We start from the raw sequence: 19551 nt of genomic DNA on the forward strand, positions 1-19551 counted from the left end.
GGGGTCAGAGCCCATCCCCAAAGGGTGCCACCCAGAAAATTGAAAGGAGGGATGGAGGGAGCAGTGGTTATGGAGGTGGGAATTACTGTTGGGCCACTTGGGTGGTGAAAGGGGGCCTTGGCCCACCAGCCCACATGCCTTTCTCAGTGTCCCATCTAGTGGCTAAGTGTGCATATGACATGCAAGGTGGAACAACCTGGCTGGTACTCAAGGGCTGCCTTTCCTTTTCCTCTGCAGGAGATGGTGTGTATTTGTGGGATCAGTTGGCATAGATGGGACTCTTCTTCTTTTGCAACAGCCTCCTTAGGGCGTTCACCTTTGAGCTGCCAGAGGGAGGGAAAGAATTCAACACACAGCCCATCATGGGCCTGACAACATATAACAACATTCTTATGTACTCTGTGCCCTTCCCAGGTGTGGGACCTCATGAACCATCTAGAGCCTGCCTCCTGACTGTCAATCCCCCCCCCCACCAGTCCTTCCTCCATTATCTCACGTTCTACGTTGAGCTGCTAAGATTCACGCCATCCAGAACTTCTCCACTCTTTCAAACTTCAGGCAGATCTTGAAGGATCTTGAAGGACAAAAGCAGGATTCTTCCTTGCTGGCTACTTATGCAAATAGGGGATCTGTACTTCAATGTATAAAACTAATTCTATACCTTTCAAAGTAAAAAAAAGAACCTTTGTGCTGAATACACACTTGGGAAACATCATACAGTTTCTCAATTTAAAGCAGATTGTGAATTCTCTCTTAAACGGCTGCAGAAAAGCTAAAAGTTACAGGTTTGGAGGATCAGTGGTGGAATTTCTTGGGGATCAACCTGGAATGATGATCAACAAACTGAGGGAGTTGCTTGGCTCACAGCAGGTGGAAACTTCTAAACCTGGCCTGCCCCCCCACCCCTGAGGAAATGCAGATAAAAAGGGCTGCTTGCTGTATTCAAGGAGCTGTGCAGCAAAATCAGGGACGCAAGCCAGACTTCTCCCTTTCCCTTCATCTTGGCACCCAGAGGGAAAGGGACAATGATCCCGTGACGAAACAGCCCCGGCGTTGGCAGAGCTGCCCGTCTGGCACAAGCGGGTGGGAGGACTGACCTCCTGGTGTGGAGCCTTCTGGCAAAGCAGCGGACACAGCGAACGTGAGAGGCCGCTCGCAGCCTCCTCTCCTCCGCCCCTTTCCGAGAAGCAGGCTCTGCGTGGGCAGGAGGATGAAAGGGGGGGGAGGCGGGTGTGGTTCGGCTTTCCTAGGTCCATCCCGGACCAGACCAGCACTTGTCAGACTCCAGCAAGGCGGCGCAGAGGGACGTTCGCCTGCCGCTGCCTCCTCGCAAGCCTCCTGTCCTGACTCCACGCACTGCGGGCGGCGCCTCCCGGAGAACCTCCTGTTCCGGAGGAGCAAGGACACGGGCGCCCCTCTGCTCAAGGCCCGGCCCCTCCCGCCTTCTGAGGGGGCGCGGCACGCGAGGGGAGCCTCCGGCGAGCTCGGAGACTCCTGCCTTCTGCACGGAGGGCTGGAGGAATGTCCTGGCACTGCGCGAGCCTCGCGCGCACGGGCGGCGCCACTGGCCCTTCAGAAGGAGGCGCAGGCGCCGCGGGGGTTCCTGTCGCGCGGCTCTCTCGCGAAGCCGGCAGGCGGTGCACCCCCGCACACGCGCCCTCCTCCTGCTTGGAGCGCGCGCGACGCCTCAGGAGCCTCCAAGCTCAGCTCCAAGCTGCGCGCTCCACAGTCGCCTCTCCCGGCGCTGCTGCTCCTGGGCGCGAGGAGGGTGGCCGGTGGGTGGCCCCACGGGCGGGCGGGCGGGCGGGCAGGAAGTTGGGCTGGGACCCGGCAAACGTTCCCTTACCTTGAGGAGGCCTCTGTGACTGCCTCCCCGCCAAAGGATGCAGCTCACATCCCACCGACACCGCTGCACCGGCCCTGGAAAATTGGAGGATTGGGCCCTGACACTCTGGTTAGAGTTACTCGGCCTTGCTCAGAGGGAATAAATTGAAATTCCCCTTATAGGTAAATGACTCAAGGTTCCACATGGCTGAGAAAGCGAGATAAAGAGTAAAGCAACAGAGCGCATCTTGCAATGCGCACACTTTCCAAGCACAGTTTCAGTGCTGCTTGGCCGATAAGTTGGCACAGAGGAAGGTGCACAAGCCTCCTGCGTGACCAGCTCATGGAGAGAGCATGATGGGAAAGTACTCAGTAAAGAGTGTTGCTTTCAGGTAAAGGGGCGTAACTTTGTGATTTTGAGTGTTGCCTAGTGCTTTTTTTGTGTGTACCATGTAAAAGGTTTGCTGCACCGGATGTCAGGGCTCCTGTCTGCTCTGAGGCTTTGTCTCCGAGGAGCCATTTGAAGCCTCAGATAATACTTGTGCTTTGCCTTCCGCCTTGGCGTAGTATTTGGCTCCGTATCACACCTGGCAATCGAACCACTGTCTGGCTTGGCAAGCCTCCTGCCCTTATGGTAGCAGCAACTCTCTGCTTGGCCTCTCAGAGTAAGAGCCTGCTGACTAACACCACCTACTGGCTCGCAGGGGGTGAGAGCCCTGAGCAGGGCTTGTCTGTCCTTGTTTAAGCAGCTGGTGTGTGTGTGTGTGTGAGAGAGAGAGAGAGAGAGAGAGAGAGAGAGACGTTCGGTGGGTGGGGAAAGGCACCACCACTGTGAGAGGCACCCAAGCACCCACCACCCACGCACTCCGCAGGGTCTGGGGTCATGGTCCATGTATGGGTTGTGGGTGCTTGCGTGCCTCACACGACAGCAGCGCTTTCGAAGGACTTCTGGTGGGGAGGCTCTGTAGTTATTTCTCTGCATCAACTCAGTGTCCGCAAATTCTAAGCACTTGTTAGACTTAGGCATAAATGTTAAGCCATTGAGACCCAATCCTATCCAACTCTCCAGTGCTGATGCAGCTGTGCCAGTGGGGTGTGCGCTGCATCCTGTGGCAGGAGGGCAGTCACAGAGGCCTCCTCAAGGCTGCATCTGTGTTGAAAAGTTGGAAAGGGTTGGGCCCTGAGTGAAACAAGGTGGGTGACTTGGATCAATGTTTTGAAAAAAAAGCCACATTGCATCCTCCTTGCCATTGAGCAAGTCCACACAATGACGTTGGCTATGGGAAGATCCAGGGCCAGACCTATTTCCTGATTTCCTGCCTCTGATCAGCAGTAAAATCTGAAGTAGGAACTGTCCTGAAATTGGCAGACCAATGTGAAAGTGGGCATGTTCATTCCATTTCTGAACAGAGCTTATCTGTCCATTCCTGACTGTCCTTCCAGCTTCCCCTGGAGGTGAATGAGGAAAATACAACCATATGTGTGGTTTTCTAGGGAGGAACCATTGCCTAGGTCAGGGGTAGGCAGCCTATGGCCCAGGGGTTGGATGCAGCTCACCACCCAAAGTCAACCAGCCTGCAGTCTCTACCCGTCACAGAGCGACGGGTGGCACTTTTCTCTGGAAAGTGGTGGGGGCAGGGGCACTGGGACTCTGCAAGGCGACTCTGCTGTTGGCTATCCAGCATGATGCACATTGAGTAGGAGACTTCACTGTCTGCATCCATGATGGAATGCAGTGGGATAGCCATGCTGGACATCAGGTTGACCATGACAGGGAGTGTGGGCTGGGGAGAGGTGCCAGTGGCCTCACAGACATTTTGGTATGATCAGTCATGTATGTGACAGGCTGTATGTGAGGAGCAAGGTATACATGCTGGGGCGGCTGGGGCATTGGGCCGGGCACTGGCTCCATCACCAGCCTGGAGCTGGCAACTCTGGTCTAGTTTCACTTCATCCCCTTCACTGTGGGTATGCTGAACTGTTGGGTTGGTGCTTGCTGCTCAACCTTACCTGCTCACCATCACTGTTCCCTCTAACATGCATGGCCAAATGGCTGCACACCTCCAAACCAGTAAGGCAAAGAGGAAAATCCAAAGCCACATCAGGGCACAACAGTCTGCCTGATGAAACCCCAGCCCCTTAAGTTTTCAGAACATACAGTGTGTGGAATTTTCTTCAGTAGGATACTGCTAGTGGGGCACCCCTGACTGGGCCACATCAGACAGAGGGTCACTTTAAGCTTCCGGTGTGATGGCGAACTGACCGGTGCATTTAGTGTGCAAATCCTGTTGGAATTGCTAATATGTACTGAAGAGGACTTCTTGTTTGGTTTCACTATCTTGCTAAGAACCTTTGAATGACTATTTGGCTCATTTCTTACTCATTTTTCTGACTTTTGTGCCAAGGTTGCCCTCAAAAATGCCTTTGAAAACAGATGGGCTTGCCTCCGTTTCTTCAGCTTCTTCTCCCCCCACTACCAGACAGACATCTGCTGCTGCAGAAAGCGGCTGAGGATGTCAACAAGTTAGACAAACTTTTGGAACTTATGGAAAACTCCCAGGAGCAAACTCGGAACTATCAAGATCAGATATCGAATTAATTGCAAATGCAGGAGCTGAAAAAACTCACTGGAGCTGTTCAGGAGGTGCGGGACAATCTTTCAGCTCTTCAGACTAAGGTAAATACAATGGAAACTAAAATTAATGCTTTAGAGGCTAAAGTTAATCATCAGGGAACTGCTGTGCATGCTTCTCACTCCCTTATGAATGCCCTTGTATCCCTGCTGGAAAATAATGCTAGGGCAGGCAACATTCGTGTACTGGGCGTTCCAGACTCTCAGATCTCTGCCGGAGGGCTTGGGGAAGCCATAGTCTCAATGGAGAAATTCCTTTGTCTATTGTGGAAAATACCAGATGACCTAGAGCTCTTCATAGAGAGGGTCTATTCAATCCCACGTTGGGCAACCAAGGCTGTGGCAAAACAGTCTACTACTAAGATATGGATTGTGCAATTTCTGCAACCATCTACGCGCAGCCATATTCTATCTGTTGCAAGGCAAATGGGCAACCTGGAATGTCAACAAAGTTGTATTATGCTTTTCCCTGATCTGCCACTTGAAGTTGCACAGCAAAGACACAAAATCAGGAAAGCCTGTCTCATGGTGAGAGATCTCAAGATAAAATACTTCACAAAATATCCTGCAACCAGTGGCGTCACTAGGGTTCGCATCACCTGCTGCGGGATGCTAGCGTGTCACCCCCCATGCAGTGGGCAGGGCAATACCCCAGGTGGTGGGCATGGTGATGTACCATCACTGGTTTTTTGGCTGTACCTTTTGATAAAACAAAGATAGAACACATTCTGCATGAAATGACGCACTGATATATAACATGATGGTCTTGTTCTTCCAAATTATGATTTTAGTTATTTTGGTCACTAGTGGTGTCACACACACCCCCAAAGGTGCCAACTTATTAACACTTTATTGCAGCAGTTCTCAAACTTTTAGCACTGGGACCCACTTTTTAGAATGACAATCTGTCCAAGACCCACCAGAAATGAGGTCATGGTGGAAGTGACATCATCAGGCAAATTAAAATAAATCAGTATAAATAATTAAAGTAAAACAAATAATTAAATAAGCACAAGCCAGCCCTGTTCCATCAAGTGAATTTCCTCTGTAGCCTGCCTGCAATAACACCCCACCTCCAAAATCAGTAAGATTTTCAGACATACTCTGTGCCCAGTTCAATTTAAGAACTTCTGTTTCAATCAGATCACTATCAGTATCCACCTGACTTTGCAAATCTCAAAAAGATTCACCTTATTAGCTGAAGCCTCTCTTTTGAACCTTTTTAGTGGGGGGGCTGTCTTCTGGAGCACTTGTTTAGCTCCAGGTGCATAGGATAAGGACCATTCTGGTAGCCTTGCACTCTCCTTCACCTGATCTCCCACACCAGCCTAGGCACGTTTGCTTACTCACAAGTAAACACAACCTTGAGGCTTAGTTTCACTTTCCATAGCGCTCAATACCTTCATCTGCTTGTAGGGAGGGACTTCCTTCTCAAGTGTTTTTGGGGGCTGCATTCATTGAATCAGGACCATTTTGGTGTTGTTGGATTCCTCTCAGCCTGCCCTTTCCGACAGACTAAGGCGCATTTCCCTACTCACAAGAAAACGCACGATACAGCTCACTTTCACTTTCCATAGGGATCCATGCATTTTTTTGTTCTCTGGTTTTTTGGCCATAACTTTTGATAGAGATATTTCACTCTGGTTTTTTGCATTGCATTCTGCTCAAAGTTTCACATCCAATGGTATATAATATGATGGGGTTACCCCTGACCACCGCGATTTTAGCGTGTAACCCCCCCAGTGCATGTCACCCCCTGTGACCGTCATCGGTGTAGCCCGCACCCCCTGCACCCCCTAGTGACGCCACTGCCTGCAAGTCTCTGCACTGAAATCAAAGAAGGCATCAAACAGTTCAGAATTCCAGAATCAGCTGAATCCTTCCTTGCGAATTAAAATAAATAATTATAAATAATTAAATTAAAATAGAAAAAATAATTAGATAGATATTTTATTTACGGTCATCCGACCAGCTGATCACAAACAACAAAACAAAATACACAGAATTAAAACCAACACCCCCTTACACATATGTAAAATCCTAAAATCAGAGATTTACACTCTCAATTTTCTTCCTTACCAACTGTGCAGCATAACAGAAGTGGGCAACCCTGAGTGATATATCTGAGTATACATCAGAAAGCAGAAAAGCAAGCTTTTCCTCCACCTGCATCCCCATTTCAATACCGAAGATCAGGGAGATACATTTAGATCTCAAATCATCATAGTATGGACATTGCAAAAACAATGTGGGCAGTTTTCTCCACCACATTTTGAGGGCAGGGGCACAGTCTCTCTGAGTAGGGACGCCTTGCATAACGTACCAAAAGAACTGCTGATAAAAGTGCATTGCAACTAGCTTTAGTAAAAGCAATCCTAAATTTAGGAATAACAATAGTATAAAAATATCTGGCAGGAGAAAACGCAAAAGAAGAAATAATTAAATAAGGGGGAGCCAGTCCTGTTCCACCAAGTGAATCTACTCTGAAGTACGTCCCATAATGGTCAATGGAGCTTACTCTCAGGAAAGCCTATGCATGTCTACTCAGAAGTAAGTCCCATAGTGGTCAATGGAGCTTACTCTGTAGTCTGCCTCCAATAACAACCCCCCAAAAACTCAGTGAGATTTACCGCCCTCCCCAGTGCCCAGTTTAAAGTTATTCCATTTCAGGCATATCAGGACAAAGACCCACCTGGCTTTGCAAGTGCAAAATAGAAAACTTTCCGCTTACCAGCTCAAGCCTGTTTTTTTGTTCTTTTTAGTGGGGAGGGAGGCTGCCTTCTGGAGCATTTGTTGCACTCCAGCTCCATCGGATTGGGACCATTCTGGTGTCCTCACATTCCCCTTTCCCTGGCCTTACCAGCAGCCAAAGCACGTCTGCCTACTTGCGAGTAAACGTGACATGAGGCTGCTTCGCTTTCCATAGGGCTCAATAGACTCGCAGCTGGGAGGGAGGGAGTCCTTCTTGGGTGTTTTGGGGGACTGCAATCATTGGATCAGGACCATTCTGATGTCCTTGGAGTCCTCTCGGCCTTCCCTTTCCGACGGACTATGGCAAGTACACCTACTCACGAGTAAGCTCACGATACGGCTCACTTTCACTTTCCATAGGGACCCATTCATTTTTTTTCCCCGGTTTTTGGGCCAAAACTTTTGAAGGAGCTATTTCAATTCTGCTTTTTGCATTGCATTCCGCTGGGAATTCTGCATCCAATGATGTATGGCATGATCGGGTAGCTCCTAATGCCGTGATTTTAGCGTATCATCCCCCTAGGGCGTGTCACCTCTCCGGCGCATCACCCGGTGTGGCCCGCACCCCTGCACCTCCCTAGTGACACCACTGATTCCAGTCAAGGGGCTAACATGAACGAAGGCAAAGGTGTGGCAGTGCAATGGCTAACCAACCCAATGCGGGAAAAATAACTAGGAAGGACACCCTCGTGCACCCAAAGGCCGTAACTCAAAGGTGGACACTGGAGCCTGCAGGGCCCCCAAATCAAGGGCTTTGCCCAAACTGAGGTCTGCAAAAGCCATAGCAGGGCAAACCCCTGGGTTGGATGCATTTCCCAAGTATGCTTTGGACTCTTGCCCTCTCTGGTCATTTTTGGTGTAACGAAGCCAGATGATATAGCCTATAGGCCCAGCCTATTTATACACAGATTTGACTCAACACGAATGGCCCCTGCAAATGAGAAGGAATGTGCTGATCCCTGGAGAAGGGGAAAAATGCATCCCTTTAAAATCAGTTTTAAAAACTGAACAGTCCTTTAACAAAAGACTCCTTAATGAGAGAGAGGGGGGGCAGCTGGCTGACAATCCATCAATCCTTCTCTCACCTGCGGACCCGAACTGTGGTCTGCAAACTTCCACAGAAAAGTGTGTACTGCCACCACAGACCAATGGGGCCAAAGTCCGTGTATAAATAGGCTGGACCAATAATTAGGCACATAGGGAGAAGTGGTGTGTCAGGTCAGCAGGGGAGGATAGCCCTTGCTTTCCGGATAGCAGAGTGGCACGGGAGCGTAGGGAGATAGCAAAAGAAGCAGGCAATCCCAAACAGAGCCAAGGAAGCAGACACAGGCTTGTTTGTTGCAGAAGCAGGTATTGGTAAAGGAGCAGGCAGAAGAGTAGTCAGTCATACGGTCCAGAAGTCAGGGATACAGCAAGTCACAGTCACGAGAAGGCAGTCCAAATCAGAACTGTGCTGCTTTGCTGATTGCTTCACACCAGGCCGAGATATGAGGGCCTCCTGCCACATCCTGGCTAATAACAATCTCAAGCCTGGGATGCCAAAAACCTGACATGGTGGTGGCACTCTCAACCATCACTCTATTCCTACGTGGGAAAGGGAAGAGAAGCAGAGTAGCACTGCAGCCAGGGTGACGTGGGGGGAGCTGAGTGTGTCACTTCTAGGCTAGGACCAGGACAGGCCAGAAGATCACAAATCAATATATAAAAAGTGTGATCAAGGCCAGGCTGGGTCAAAGCCCAGGATGTCAGTCCACAACAAGGGCAAGGTGAAGCAGGACCAGAGAAGGCCAGGCCAAGGGAGTGTGCTTTGCTACTGCGACAAATTGCTCAGCTGCCAGGATGGCTTGTAAGCAAGGGCTTTATAAAACGTGCAGCGCAATCCTATCTTGTGTTAGAACAGGCAAGCCAGGAGGCTTGCACGGTATCCACTGTATCCTGAGGTGACACAAGTCCGAGGAGAGCTTGAAGCTGCTCCGCACTGCTTGGGTGTGGGGCCTAGGATCCAGCATAACAGCCGGATCCCAGCCCTGCCTCCTGCTCCCTGCCCACCCCCGGGTCTGTGCCCGGCAGGAGAGGGAGTGAAGGGGGAAGCAGTTGCCATCTGGGAATGTAGATTCACTTCCTTAATCCTTCGGTTCCCAATTCTACAAATGGAACACACACAGTAATAGAAGAGAATGAGCCAGGCCTGTGCTGTCAGCTGGAATCACTTTGGGACTTTTTGGCCCACTTGTTGCATATTTTTTTTCAGGTTGTGGAACTCTGAAAATGCCTGGAGTCCAGCAACTACCCAAAAACGTTCCTTTACTTTGTGGGTGGTCCCAATTTAGGACCAAATCCTATAAAATTTTCCAGCAAAGCTGCTGCCATGCCAGTGGGGCATGTGCTGCATCCTGCGGAGGAGGGGGCCAATCATGGAGGCCTCCTCCAGGTAAGGGAATACTTGTTCCCTTTCCTCAAGGCTGCATTCTGGCTGCACCGGCACTGGAAAGTTGGATAGGATTAGGCCCTTAGTGTTTTGTTTTAAGCAGTCCAATAGGCACACAAGAGCTGAGTTTGCTTTGATAGGGAGAGATGTGGCAACGGATAACATCACAGCTCAGCTTCAAGTTCTGCTGGAGTGCAGAAGTTCTAGCACAGGGTCAATGGAACAGGTTAAGGCAGAATGTAAAAGAAATTTAAAGTAGCAAATGAGTGACTATATTTTCATAGTTTTAAGGATAAGAGGTGGGAATAGCACAGAGCTTGTAAGGATGCGGATGTGTCGTCAACCCTACTACAGGCTCTTGGTTGAGTTCTTTCACTCCTTCTGGTGGGCGGAAGGTGAATGCCCTCAGCAGGCTGGTGAAGAAGATAAAGATCTCAATCCATGCCAGCTGCTCCCCCACACATGCACGCAGCCCTGAGAAGGAAATAAGAGAAGGTTCTTGAGTAATAGCTATTCCAATTACGGCCCAACCCTATGCCCCATTTGCAACAGCAGGATGAACATCCCACTGTCACAAAACACCTTCCCTTATACCTTCCTTACCTGATTGCCCCACCTTGCAGTATAATAAATGTTTGCCTTCATAGTGCGGCAGAATGGTGGGGGGGTAGGATCGGGGTCTCAGGGCCCAGTCCTAACCAGTGCACACTGTCTCTAGCACTGGTGGATCGTGGACCGCTGGGTGGCAAGAGGTAGGTGTGGGCATGGGGGGAGATGGGGAGATGGCATTCTGAGGTGGAGGGAGGCAGTTGGAGGGTGAGGAGAGGGCAGGGAGGAGGCATGCCAGGGGGAGGGAGCAGGACAGGAGGGAAGCAGAACTTGAAGAGCTCCACTCCGCTGGATCCTGAGCCTCCATATTGGGTCGCTGGCCTGCCAGAGGCTCTTGATTCTACTGTGATCCAAGGGTTGCCATAGAAATGAGTTGCCCCATTGTGAGCCTACATGTCTTACCCAGGGGAAGGGGACTTTCATCCCCTTCCCTCTAGGAGCCACCAGCACTGCTGGGATAGCAGGTAGGATAGCCTTTTTTGGCGCCACTGCAGTCCTGGGCACTGGGCAGCTCCGGATTGGGGTGCTCATCTCCTACAGAAGTACCACAGTTGTCAACTAGATTTGACTCTGAGGAGCAATTTGAATTGGTGGGCCAAGCCATCAACCCTGCTATAACTATTACTTTATATGTCATAGTAATTTCGAGACTGACATGCCTCAGTGGTGGGGAGGGTGCCTTAGCAAAGAGTCACCACTAACGTACCTCTAGTGGACACAGGTCGAAAGCAAGACAATGCAGCTTCGGCTTTCTGAGTCCTGAAAGCAGCACGACTCTTTGGAGAGGAGTAGAGACCACGTTCTGTTTTCCCTGCAGTGTTCTGATCACTAGTAACACTATACATGCTACTGTGGACAATTTCCGCTTCCAGGAGGGCTTAGGGCAGGGGAATAACCAAAGCTGCTTTTTCGTACTGTTCTTTCTGGCTTCTTTTGCAATCGTCAAGGAACAGACGAGCATGGGAGGAGGGCCATTGAACCCTTTCCTCTCTGTCCAGAAGGTGCTTTTAGCCCTGTGGTTTTGGCTCTGCACGATTGTTTGGGGAAAAAGAAACGACTTTCTCAGGATCCCTGAGTTCAAGTAGGTTGAAAACATTTTTCCCTGGATTGACAACTTCTTGGAATATTGAAAGAGTTCCCATTTTTCACGGGAGTGAGGAAATTCAGTCACTGCCGCCTCCTGCTACCGGGACAGAGGCATCTTTCAAAGTGGTGGGTCTCACCTGTTGAGCTGAGGGTGAGCAACTACCCACTCCTGCACAGCACCCTTTCTAGAGGCTGTTTGCTGCTGCTTCCCCTGGGGGCTGGGGATAAGAACAGGCCCTCAGTTTGGCTGTACTTGTCGTAAGAGGCGACTAAACAGTCACCGGGTAGATGGGAGTCATCAGCCTGGTAAGGCAGCTCGTCTAAGAGAAAGAAAACTCTGATCCCAAACCTCCCCTGCCCTGTGGCTACATCCAGTTATGGAAAAGGCTTCCAGAGTCAACCTCGAGGCAAAATCTGGTGCCCGAGTCCCTAAGGCTGTTCGTAGCTGTATAAAGCCATGCTCTGGCAACTCCCCACCCTCTCCCTACTGAGTTCTGCTCCATCGCTTTGAAAGGCCATGTGGCCAGCTGGTGGTAGAACATACAGCTGGGAGCCCTCGGTATTCATCCTCCAGCACCGCGACCCTGTGCCGTCTGACTCTGGGCTCAGTAATGTTGGTGTGCCAATACCGCTGGCGCAAAAGGGCCTCGTGGCACTTTTCGTGACAGCTGGGCCAGTGGTGCTGGTGCTCTGTCCAATAGGATCGGGCCCTAAGTGGATTAATTATTTTCCCTGAAACAACTTGAAAAATTTGACTTTCAATCACAAGGCAGTTTGGCCTTCTTTGGTTACCTGCACCAAATGGCAGAAAGGCTTCTTTTTCCACAAAATGTCCGTCTTTGTCCAAAAAATGATGTGGGTTGAACTCATCAGGGGTCTCCCATTCCTTGGGATCAAGAAGAACAGAGCGCAAGTCTGGAACAACAGTGGTTCCCTGCAAGGAAGAAACAGCTGACTCAGAGCCCAATCCTGAGCTCCCTGGGTGGACAGCTGCTGCCACCCTTGGTGGTAATCATCTTGTCAGAGGTATTCAAGTCTGCTTTCAAACACACACATTATCATGTGACTCACTAGCAAATGTGGATTGAAGCAGGTGGAAAAGACTGAAATCGTGGGGGGGGAGGGGGAAAGCTGTCAGCTATGTGGAAAAACTAACCGTGTGCCCATTTATGATCCCAGGAAAGAAAAATTCAGTGCACGGGAAGTGTTCCTCTTGCCTTATTACACAGGCCTACAAAATTGAGGGTCAGAAAAGTTTTCCCAAACTTTATGGTGGTTTGATATGAATTGATATGAATGGGGCAGGAGGTCTGGTCTAGAGGGTAGAGCCTCCGTTAGCCTGAAGATAACATCAGAAGGTCGCCAGTTCGAGGACACCGGCCATGGTGTAGGCTTCCTAATGGGGAAGCTGCTTGAACCATTCACTAAAGAGGCTATGTCGTGTCTCCAAAACTAGACGTGATAAGGCAAAACAGATGCCATTTTTGGAATCAGCACCCCAAATATACCCAGGAATTGGTGTAACGTTTAAGGAAGCAAAATGTGTGTTGGCCTATGTTATTGGAGCTTGGACGTGAAGAAAAAAATGTTATAAAAAATGTTTTAAAACATCTTACTCCACTTGGCATGGAACAGGAGGGAGGGAACTCTTAGGGACGCCCAATTTTAACTAATACTCACGTCTTTTGTTGCTGCTTTTTATGCTTTTCTGTTGTTGTTTTTACATTTTTAATGCAACTGTATTGTTTCAATTACTTTTCAAATGTTTTCAATTAAGAACATAAGAACAGCCCCACTGGATCAGGCCATAGGCCCATCTAGTCCAGCTTCCTGTATCTCACAGCGGCCCACCAAATGCCCCAGGGAGCACACCAGATAACAAGAGAACTCATCCTGGTACCCTCCCCTACATCTGGCATTCTGACTTAACCCATTCCTAAAATCAGGAGGTTGCGCATACACATCATGGCTTGTACCCCGTAATGGATTTTTCCTCCAGAAACTCGTCCAATCCCCTTTTAAAGGTGTCTAGGCTAGAGGCCAGCACCACATCCTGTGGCAAGGAGTTCCACAGACCGACCACGCGCTGAGTAAAGAAATATTTTCTTTTGTCTGTCCTAACCCGCCCAACACTCAATTTTAGTGGATGTCCCCTGGTTCTGGTATTATGTGAGAGTGTAAAGAGCATCTCCCTATCCACTCTGTACATCCCCTGCATAATTTTGTATGTCTCAATCATGTCCCCCCTCAAGCGTCTCTTTTCTAGGATGAGGAGGCCCAAACGCCGTAGCCTTTCCTCATAAGGAAGGTGCCCCAGCCCCGTAATCAGCTTAGTCGCTCTCTTTTGCACCTTTTCCATTTCCACTATGTCTTTTTTGAGATGCGGCGACCAGAACTGGACACAATACTCCAGGTGTGGCCTTATCATCGATTTGTACAACGGCATTATAATACTAGCCGTTTTGTTCTCAATACCCTTCCTAATGATCCCAAGCATAGAATTGGCCTTCTTCACTGCCGCCGCACATTGGGTCGACACTTTCATCGACCTGTCCACCACCACCCCAAGATCTCTCTCCTGATCTGTCACAGACAGCTCAGAACCCATCAGCCTATATCTAAAGTTTTGATTTTTTGCCCCAATGTGCATGACTTTACACTTATTGACATTGAAGCGCATCTGCCATTTTGCTGCCCATTCTGCCAGTCTGGAGAGATCCTTCTGGAGCTCCTCACAATCACTTCTGGTCTTTACCACTCGGAAAAGTTTGGTGTCATCTGCAAACTTAGCCACTTCACTGCTCACCCCTGTCTCCCGGTCATTTATGTATTGGCAACCTTCAGTCTCGAAAGACTATGGTATCGCGCTCTGAAAGGTAGTTCTGGCACAGCGTCTAGTGTGGCTGAAAAGGCCAATCCGGGAGTGACAATGCCTTCCACACCGGGAGCAAGTGCAGTCTGTCCCTGGTCTGTCTCCCTGGCTATGGGCCTTCCTTCTTTGCCTCTTAGCCTCAGACTGTTGGCAAAGTTTCTCTTCAAACTGGGAAAGGCCATGCTGCACAGCCTGCCTCCAAGCGGGCCGCTCAGAGGCCAGGGTTTCCCACTTGTTGAGGTCCATCGCTAAGGCCTTCAGATCCCTCTTGCAGATGTCCTTGTATCGCAGCTGTGGTCTACCTGTAGGGCGCTTTCCTTGCATGAGTTCTCCATAGAGGAGATCCTTTGGGATCCGGCCAACATCCATTCTCACGACATGACCGAGCCAACGCAGGCGTCTCTGTTTCAGCAGTGAATACATGCTAGGGATTCCAGCACGTTCCAGGACTGTGTTGTTTGGAACTTTGTCCTGCCAGGTGATGCCGAGGATGCGTCGGAGGCAGCGCATGTGGAAAGCGCTCAGTTTCCTCTCCTGTTGTGAGCGAAGAGTCCATGACTCGCTGCAGTACAGAAGTGTACTCAGGACGCAAGCTCTGTAGACCTGGATCTTGGTATGTTCCGCCAGCTTCTTGTTGGACCAGACTCTCTTTGTGAGTCTGGAAAACGTGGTAGCTGCTTTACCGATGCGCTTGTTTAGCTCGGTATCGAGAGAATGAGTGTCGGAGATCGTTGAGCCAAGGTACACAAAGTCATGGACAACCTCCAGTTCATGCGCAGAGATTGTAATGCAGGGAGTCGAGTCCACATCCTGAACCATGACCTGTGTTTTCTTCAGGCTGATTGTCAGTCCAAAATCTTGGCAGGCCTTGCTAAAACGATCCATGAGCTGCTGGAGATCTTTGGCAGAGTGGGTAGTGACAGCTGCATCGTCGGCAAAGAGGAAGTCACGCAGACATTTCAGCTGGACTTTGGATTTTGCTCTCAGTCTGGAGAGGTTGAAGAGCTTTCCGTCTGATCTGGTCCGGAGATAGATGCCTTCTGTTGCAGTTCCGAAGGCCTGCTTCAGCAGGACAGCGAAGAAAATCCCAAACAAGGTTGGTGCAAGAACACAGGCCTGCTTCACTCCGCTTACCCTTACAGAAGCCATGCTGACTCTCCCTCAGCAAGGCCTGTTCGTCTATGTGTTTTGAGATCCTATCTTTGATGAGGCATTCCACCATCTTACCCAGTATGGATGTTAGGCTGACCGGCCTATAGTTTCCCGGGTCCCCCCTCTTTCCCTTTTTAAAAATAGGCGTGACATTTGCTATCCTCCAATCTTCTGGCACCGTGGCCGTTTTGAGGGACAAGTTGCATACCTTAGTCAAGAGATCTGCAACTTCATTCTTCAATTCCTTAATAACTCTTGGGTGGATGCCATCAGGGCCCGGTGACTTATTGATCTTTAATTTATCAATGAGGTCTGAAACATCTTCTCTTTTAACCTCTATCTGATTTAACTCCTCGGTTAGGAGGGGCCGTTCGGGCAGCAGTATCTGCCCGAGGTCTTCTGCCGTGAAGACAGATGCAAAGAACTCATTTAATTTCTCTGCCATCTCTAAGTCTCCTTTTATCTCCCCTTTCCCTCCCTCACCATCCAGAGGGCCAACCACTTCTCTGGCGGGTTTCCTGCTTCTAACATATTTGAAGAAGCTTTTATTATTCCCCTTAATGTTGCTGGCCATGCATTCCTCATAGTCTCGCTTGGCCTCCCATATCACCTTCTTACATTTCTTTTGCCACAGTTTATGTTCCTTTTTATTCTCCTCATTAGGGCAAGACTTCCATTTACGGAAGGAAGCTTCTTTGCCCTTCACAGCCTCTCTAACTTGGCTGGTTAGCCATGCAGGCACCCTCCCGGATTTAGTGGAACCCTTCTTTCTTTGCGGTATACACCTCTGCTGGGCCTCTATTACTGTTGTTTTAAGCAGCCTCCATGCACTCTGGAGAGATTGGACTCTTTTTACCCTCCCTTTCAACCTCCTTCTAACCAGCCTCCTCATTTGAGGGAAGTCCGCCCGTCGGAAGTCAAGGGTTTTTGTTAGAGATTTGCCTGGTATTCTTCCCCCAACGTGCACGTCAAAACGGATCGCAGCATGATCACTGTTCCCCAATGGCTCAGTAACGTTTACATCTCTAACCAGGTCCTGCGTACCGCACAAAATTAAATCCAGAGTCACCTGTCCTCTGGTGGGCTCCGTGACTAGCTGATCTAAGCCACAGTCATTTAGCACATAAAGAAATCCGGTTTCCTTATCGTGACCAGAACACAAATTGACCCAGTCAATATGAGGATAATTGAAATCCCCCATGATTACAACCCTGTCCCTCCTTGTCACCTCCCTGATCTGTTTCCTCATTTCAAGGTCCCCATCAGATTTCTGGTCTGGAGGACGATAGCACGCCCCCAGTATTACATCGCTGCACAAGCCTGGTAATTTAACCCACAGAGATTCTACGGTGGAGTCGGACCCACCTTCAATCTCTACTTTGCTGGATTCTATCCCTTCCTTAACATAAAGGGCCACCCCACCTCCAACACGCCCCTGCCTGTCCCTCCTGTAGAGTTTATAGCCCGGGATTGCGGTATCCCACTGATTCTCCGCATTCCACCAGGTTTCCATTATGCCCACTATGTCAATGTTTTCCCTTGTCACCAGACATTCCAGTTCTCCCACCTTTGCTCGTAGACTTCGGTTATTCACATAAAAGCATTTATACACGGAATGCCCCAGGATGGGCTGCTTATTCGCTCCTTTGTCCCCGCATCCTCTCATTGTGCCAAACTGTCTATCACATCCCATCACGCTACCTTTGCCAATTTCTTCTCCTACCCTGCCTTTGTCTTGTTGTTCTCTAACCTCCCCATCCTCATCCCATAGGGATGAGGAGTCCCAAACCGGATGCCCGTCGGCTCCTGTCGGCCTTCCCCCAGGGATCAGTTTAAAAGCTGCTCTGCCACCTTTTTAATGTTATGCGCCAGCAGTCTGGTTCCATTCTGGTTCAAATGGAGCCCGTCCCTCTTGTACAGGCCCCGCTTGTCCCAAAACGTTCCCCAGTGCCTAACGAATCTAAACCCCTCCTCCCTACACCAATGTCTCATCCACGCATTGAGACCTCTGATCTCCGCCTGCCTAGCTGGCCCTGCTAAATTAAATTTTAAATTATTTATTTAAAAGTTTTATTATTTTATTATATTTACATTGTGAACTACTTTGAGCACTGGAAAAGCGGTATAGAAATCCTTTAAATCAGTGTTTCTCAAACTGTGGGATGGGACCCACTAGGTGGGTCATGAGCCAATTTCAGGTGAGTCCCCATTCATTCCAATATTGATGCTATCATGTACCATGGTATGTGACTGCATTTGGGGAAATGTTATAGATCTGTACTTTTAACAGGCTACTATGTATAGTCTTTTTAACAATGATGGTAAATGGGGCTTACTCCTGAGTAAGTGTGGGTAGGATTGCAGCCTGAGATTGTTGAACATTTTCTCATTTGATGATGTCATTTCCAGTCATGACCACTTCTGGTAGGTCCTAAGAGATTCTCATTCTAAAAAGTGAGTTCCAGTGTTAAATGTGTCAGAACCACTGCTTTAAATAAATAGATACTGCAGGCAACAAGAGGGATGGCTATGGCAAGCCCTGTACAGTGCAGTGCCTTTGGGAGAAAAGAAATGGGAGCTTCCTGCCCTCCAGGAGATTGCACAGGATGCTCCTGTCCGCATCTCTTGAATTTTACCCTGTGATGTCTATTGTCCTTGAGATACAGAAGTGAAGCCACACCAGTCTGTACCTTGGGAATGAAACAGCCAAGCATGTCCACATCCTCTGTAGTCCGTCTGGGGAGCCCAAATAACACAACATATTTGGAACGCATGACCTCGTGAATCACAGCAGTGGTGTAGGGCAGTTTCTTCCGATCTTGATAGTGGATTATTTGAGAGGAACCAAAAACGTCTTCTATCTCCTTGCGGACCTTATCTAAGGAAAATGGTGGGAAGGGAAGTTTTAGTTTGGACACCACCTTCATCTCAAAAAAGTTAGGCAGTTATTGAGGGACATTTATTCCATATTAAAATATTCCATTTAGTGCAATTAAAGAAACCTGAATAGCTCTTGAACTAGATGCTGTAATGGAAGATCAGAAGATCATCAGGTGGATGATGTGGTGTTGACAGCGATTCCATGTTTTGACAGCTGGTTGACAGCTCGGGGAAGGGCCGGACTGGCTCCACAGCTGTAATCAATCAAGGCCAATGGAGACCTGGATGGACACCTGAGCTTCATTTGACCTTGATGGGGCTTTGAATGAGCTAAGGAGGTAGCTCACAGCTGAGCTGCATTTGAACTTAATGGGACATAAAGGATAAAAGGCAGCTTCAGAAGGACCAAAGGAGCAGGACGCTGACCCAGCCGGAAGCTGGATGCTGACCCAGAGGGAAACACTACCTGACCCGGAGGGAACCAGACCAAGAGGGCTACCTGACCCAGACCTACAGGAGAAGGGGGCTGCCAGGACTCTGCTGGAGGACACCAAAGACTGGGAAGACTGGACTGTGCTTTGGAGACCGGATTGGACTTGAATTGGAGGCTTCAGACCTTTACCCACTGAGTTAAGTGGAGGTTTGGGGAGGGAAAGCCTCTGGACATAGCAATAAATTTGGGTAGTTGCTATAGATAAGGCGTTCTGTGTTTATTAATTTGCACACCACAGCGGTTGTTCTAGAGATAAAGAGGGTGTTAATTAGCCAAAAAGCGGGCATTAGAAGGGAGTTGAGATATTTGGACGGGACAAATTGGCGTAGTCGGCAGGATTCAAAAATTAGGATAGGACGGATGCAGTCTGGAGAGTCCTGACATCTTTCCTCCTTCATGCATGCAGGCACTTCACAGAAAATAAGCTCAAGGTCAACAAATGGGCAGCCCAATCCTACCCAACTCCCCATGTGGTGATGCAGTTGCATCCCAGGGGGATTTTTGGCTGCTGGAGGTATCCTCAGGGTGGGGGGATATTTGTTCCCTTGCCCCAGAGGGAGCCCCAGCAGCTGCTATGTGTCAACTCTTAAGTTTACCAGCAATATCCTGTGCAGACATTGACCTATGCCGATGAATCAGGTCTGGGAAGCTGGCTTAGACTGGGTGGGCGCTGCCACCACGGAACCCACCCCTCCTGGTCCAGTCAGTCCCATCTCCTCTCCTCACCATCAGTCCTCATCTCCTGGCCCATCAGTCCCATCTCCTCTCCTCACCAGCCAGTGCTCCAGTTTGATAGGATTGGGCCGTAACAGCAAAGGAAAGGC

At 49.4% G+C, this 19551-nt stretch overlaps 1 protein-coding gene across 1 annotated transcript in view; it reads right to left on the reverse strand.

Annotated features, from left to right (window-relative positions):
• Window positions 1–9681: 9681 nt before the first annotated feature.
• The window catches only part of LOC136645335 (cytochrome P450 2J2-like), a 44619-nt gene continuing 34749 nt past the window's right edge, over window positions 9682–19551 (reverse strand). Inside the window, exons 9-11 of the mRNA XM_066621566.1 lie at window positions 18045–18232; window positions 12123–12264; window positions 9682–10109 (exon numbers count right to left, since the gene is read on the reverse strand). Of these exons, the coding sequence (XP_066477663.1) occupies window positions 9922–10109; window positions 12123–12264; window positions 18045–18232 (518 nt within the window). The 3' untranslated portion in view covers window positions 9682–9921. The remainder of the gene's footprint in view (window positions 10110–12122; window positions 12265–18044; window positions 18233–19551) is intronic.

Source organism: Tiliqua scincoides, chromosome 3 (genome assembly GCF_035046505.1).
Source record: "Tiliqua scincoides isolate rTilSci1 chromosome 3, rTilSci1.hap2, whole genome shotgun sequence".
Taxonomy (NCBI): domain Eukaryota; kingdom Metazoa; phylum Chordata; class Lepidosauria; order Squamata; family Scincidae; genus Tiliqua; species Tiliqua scincoides.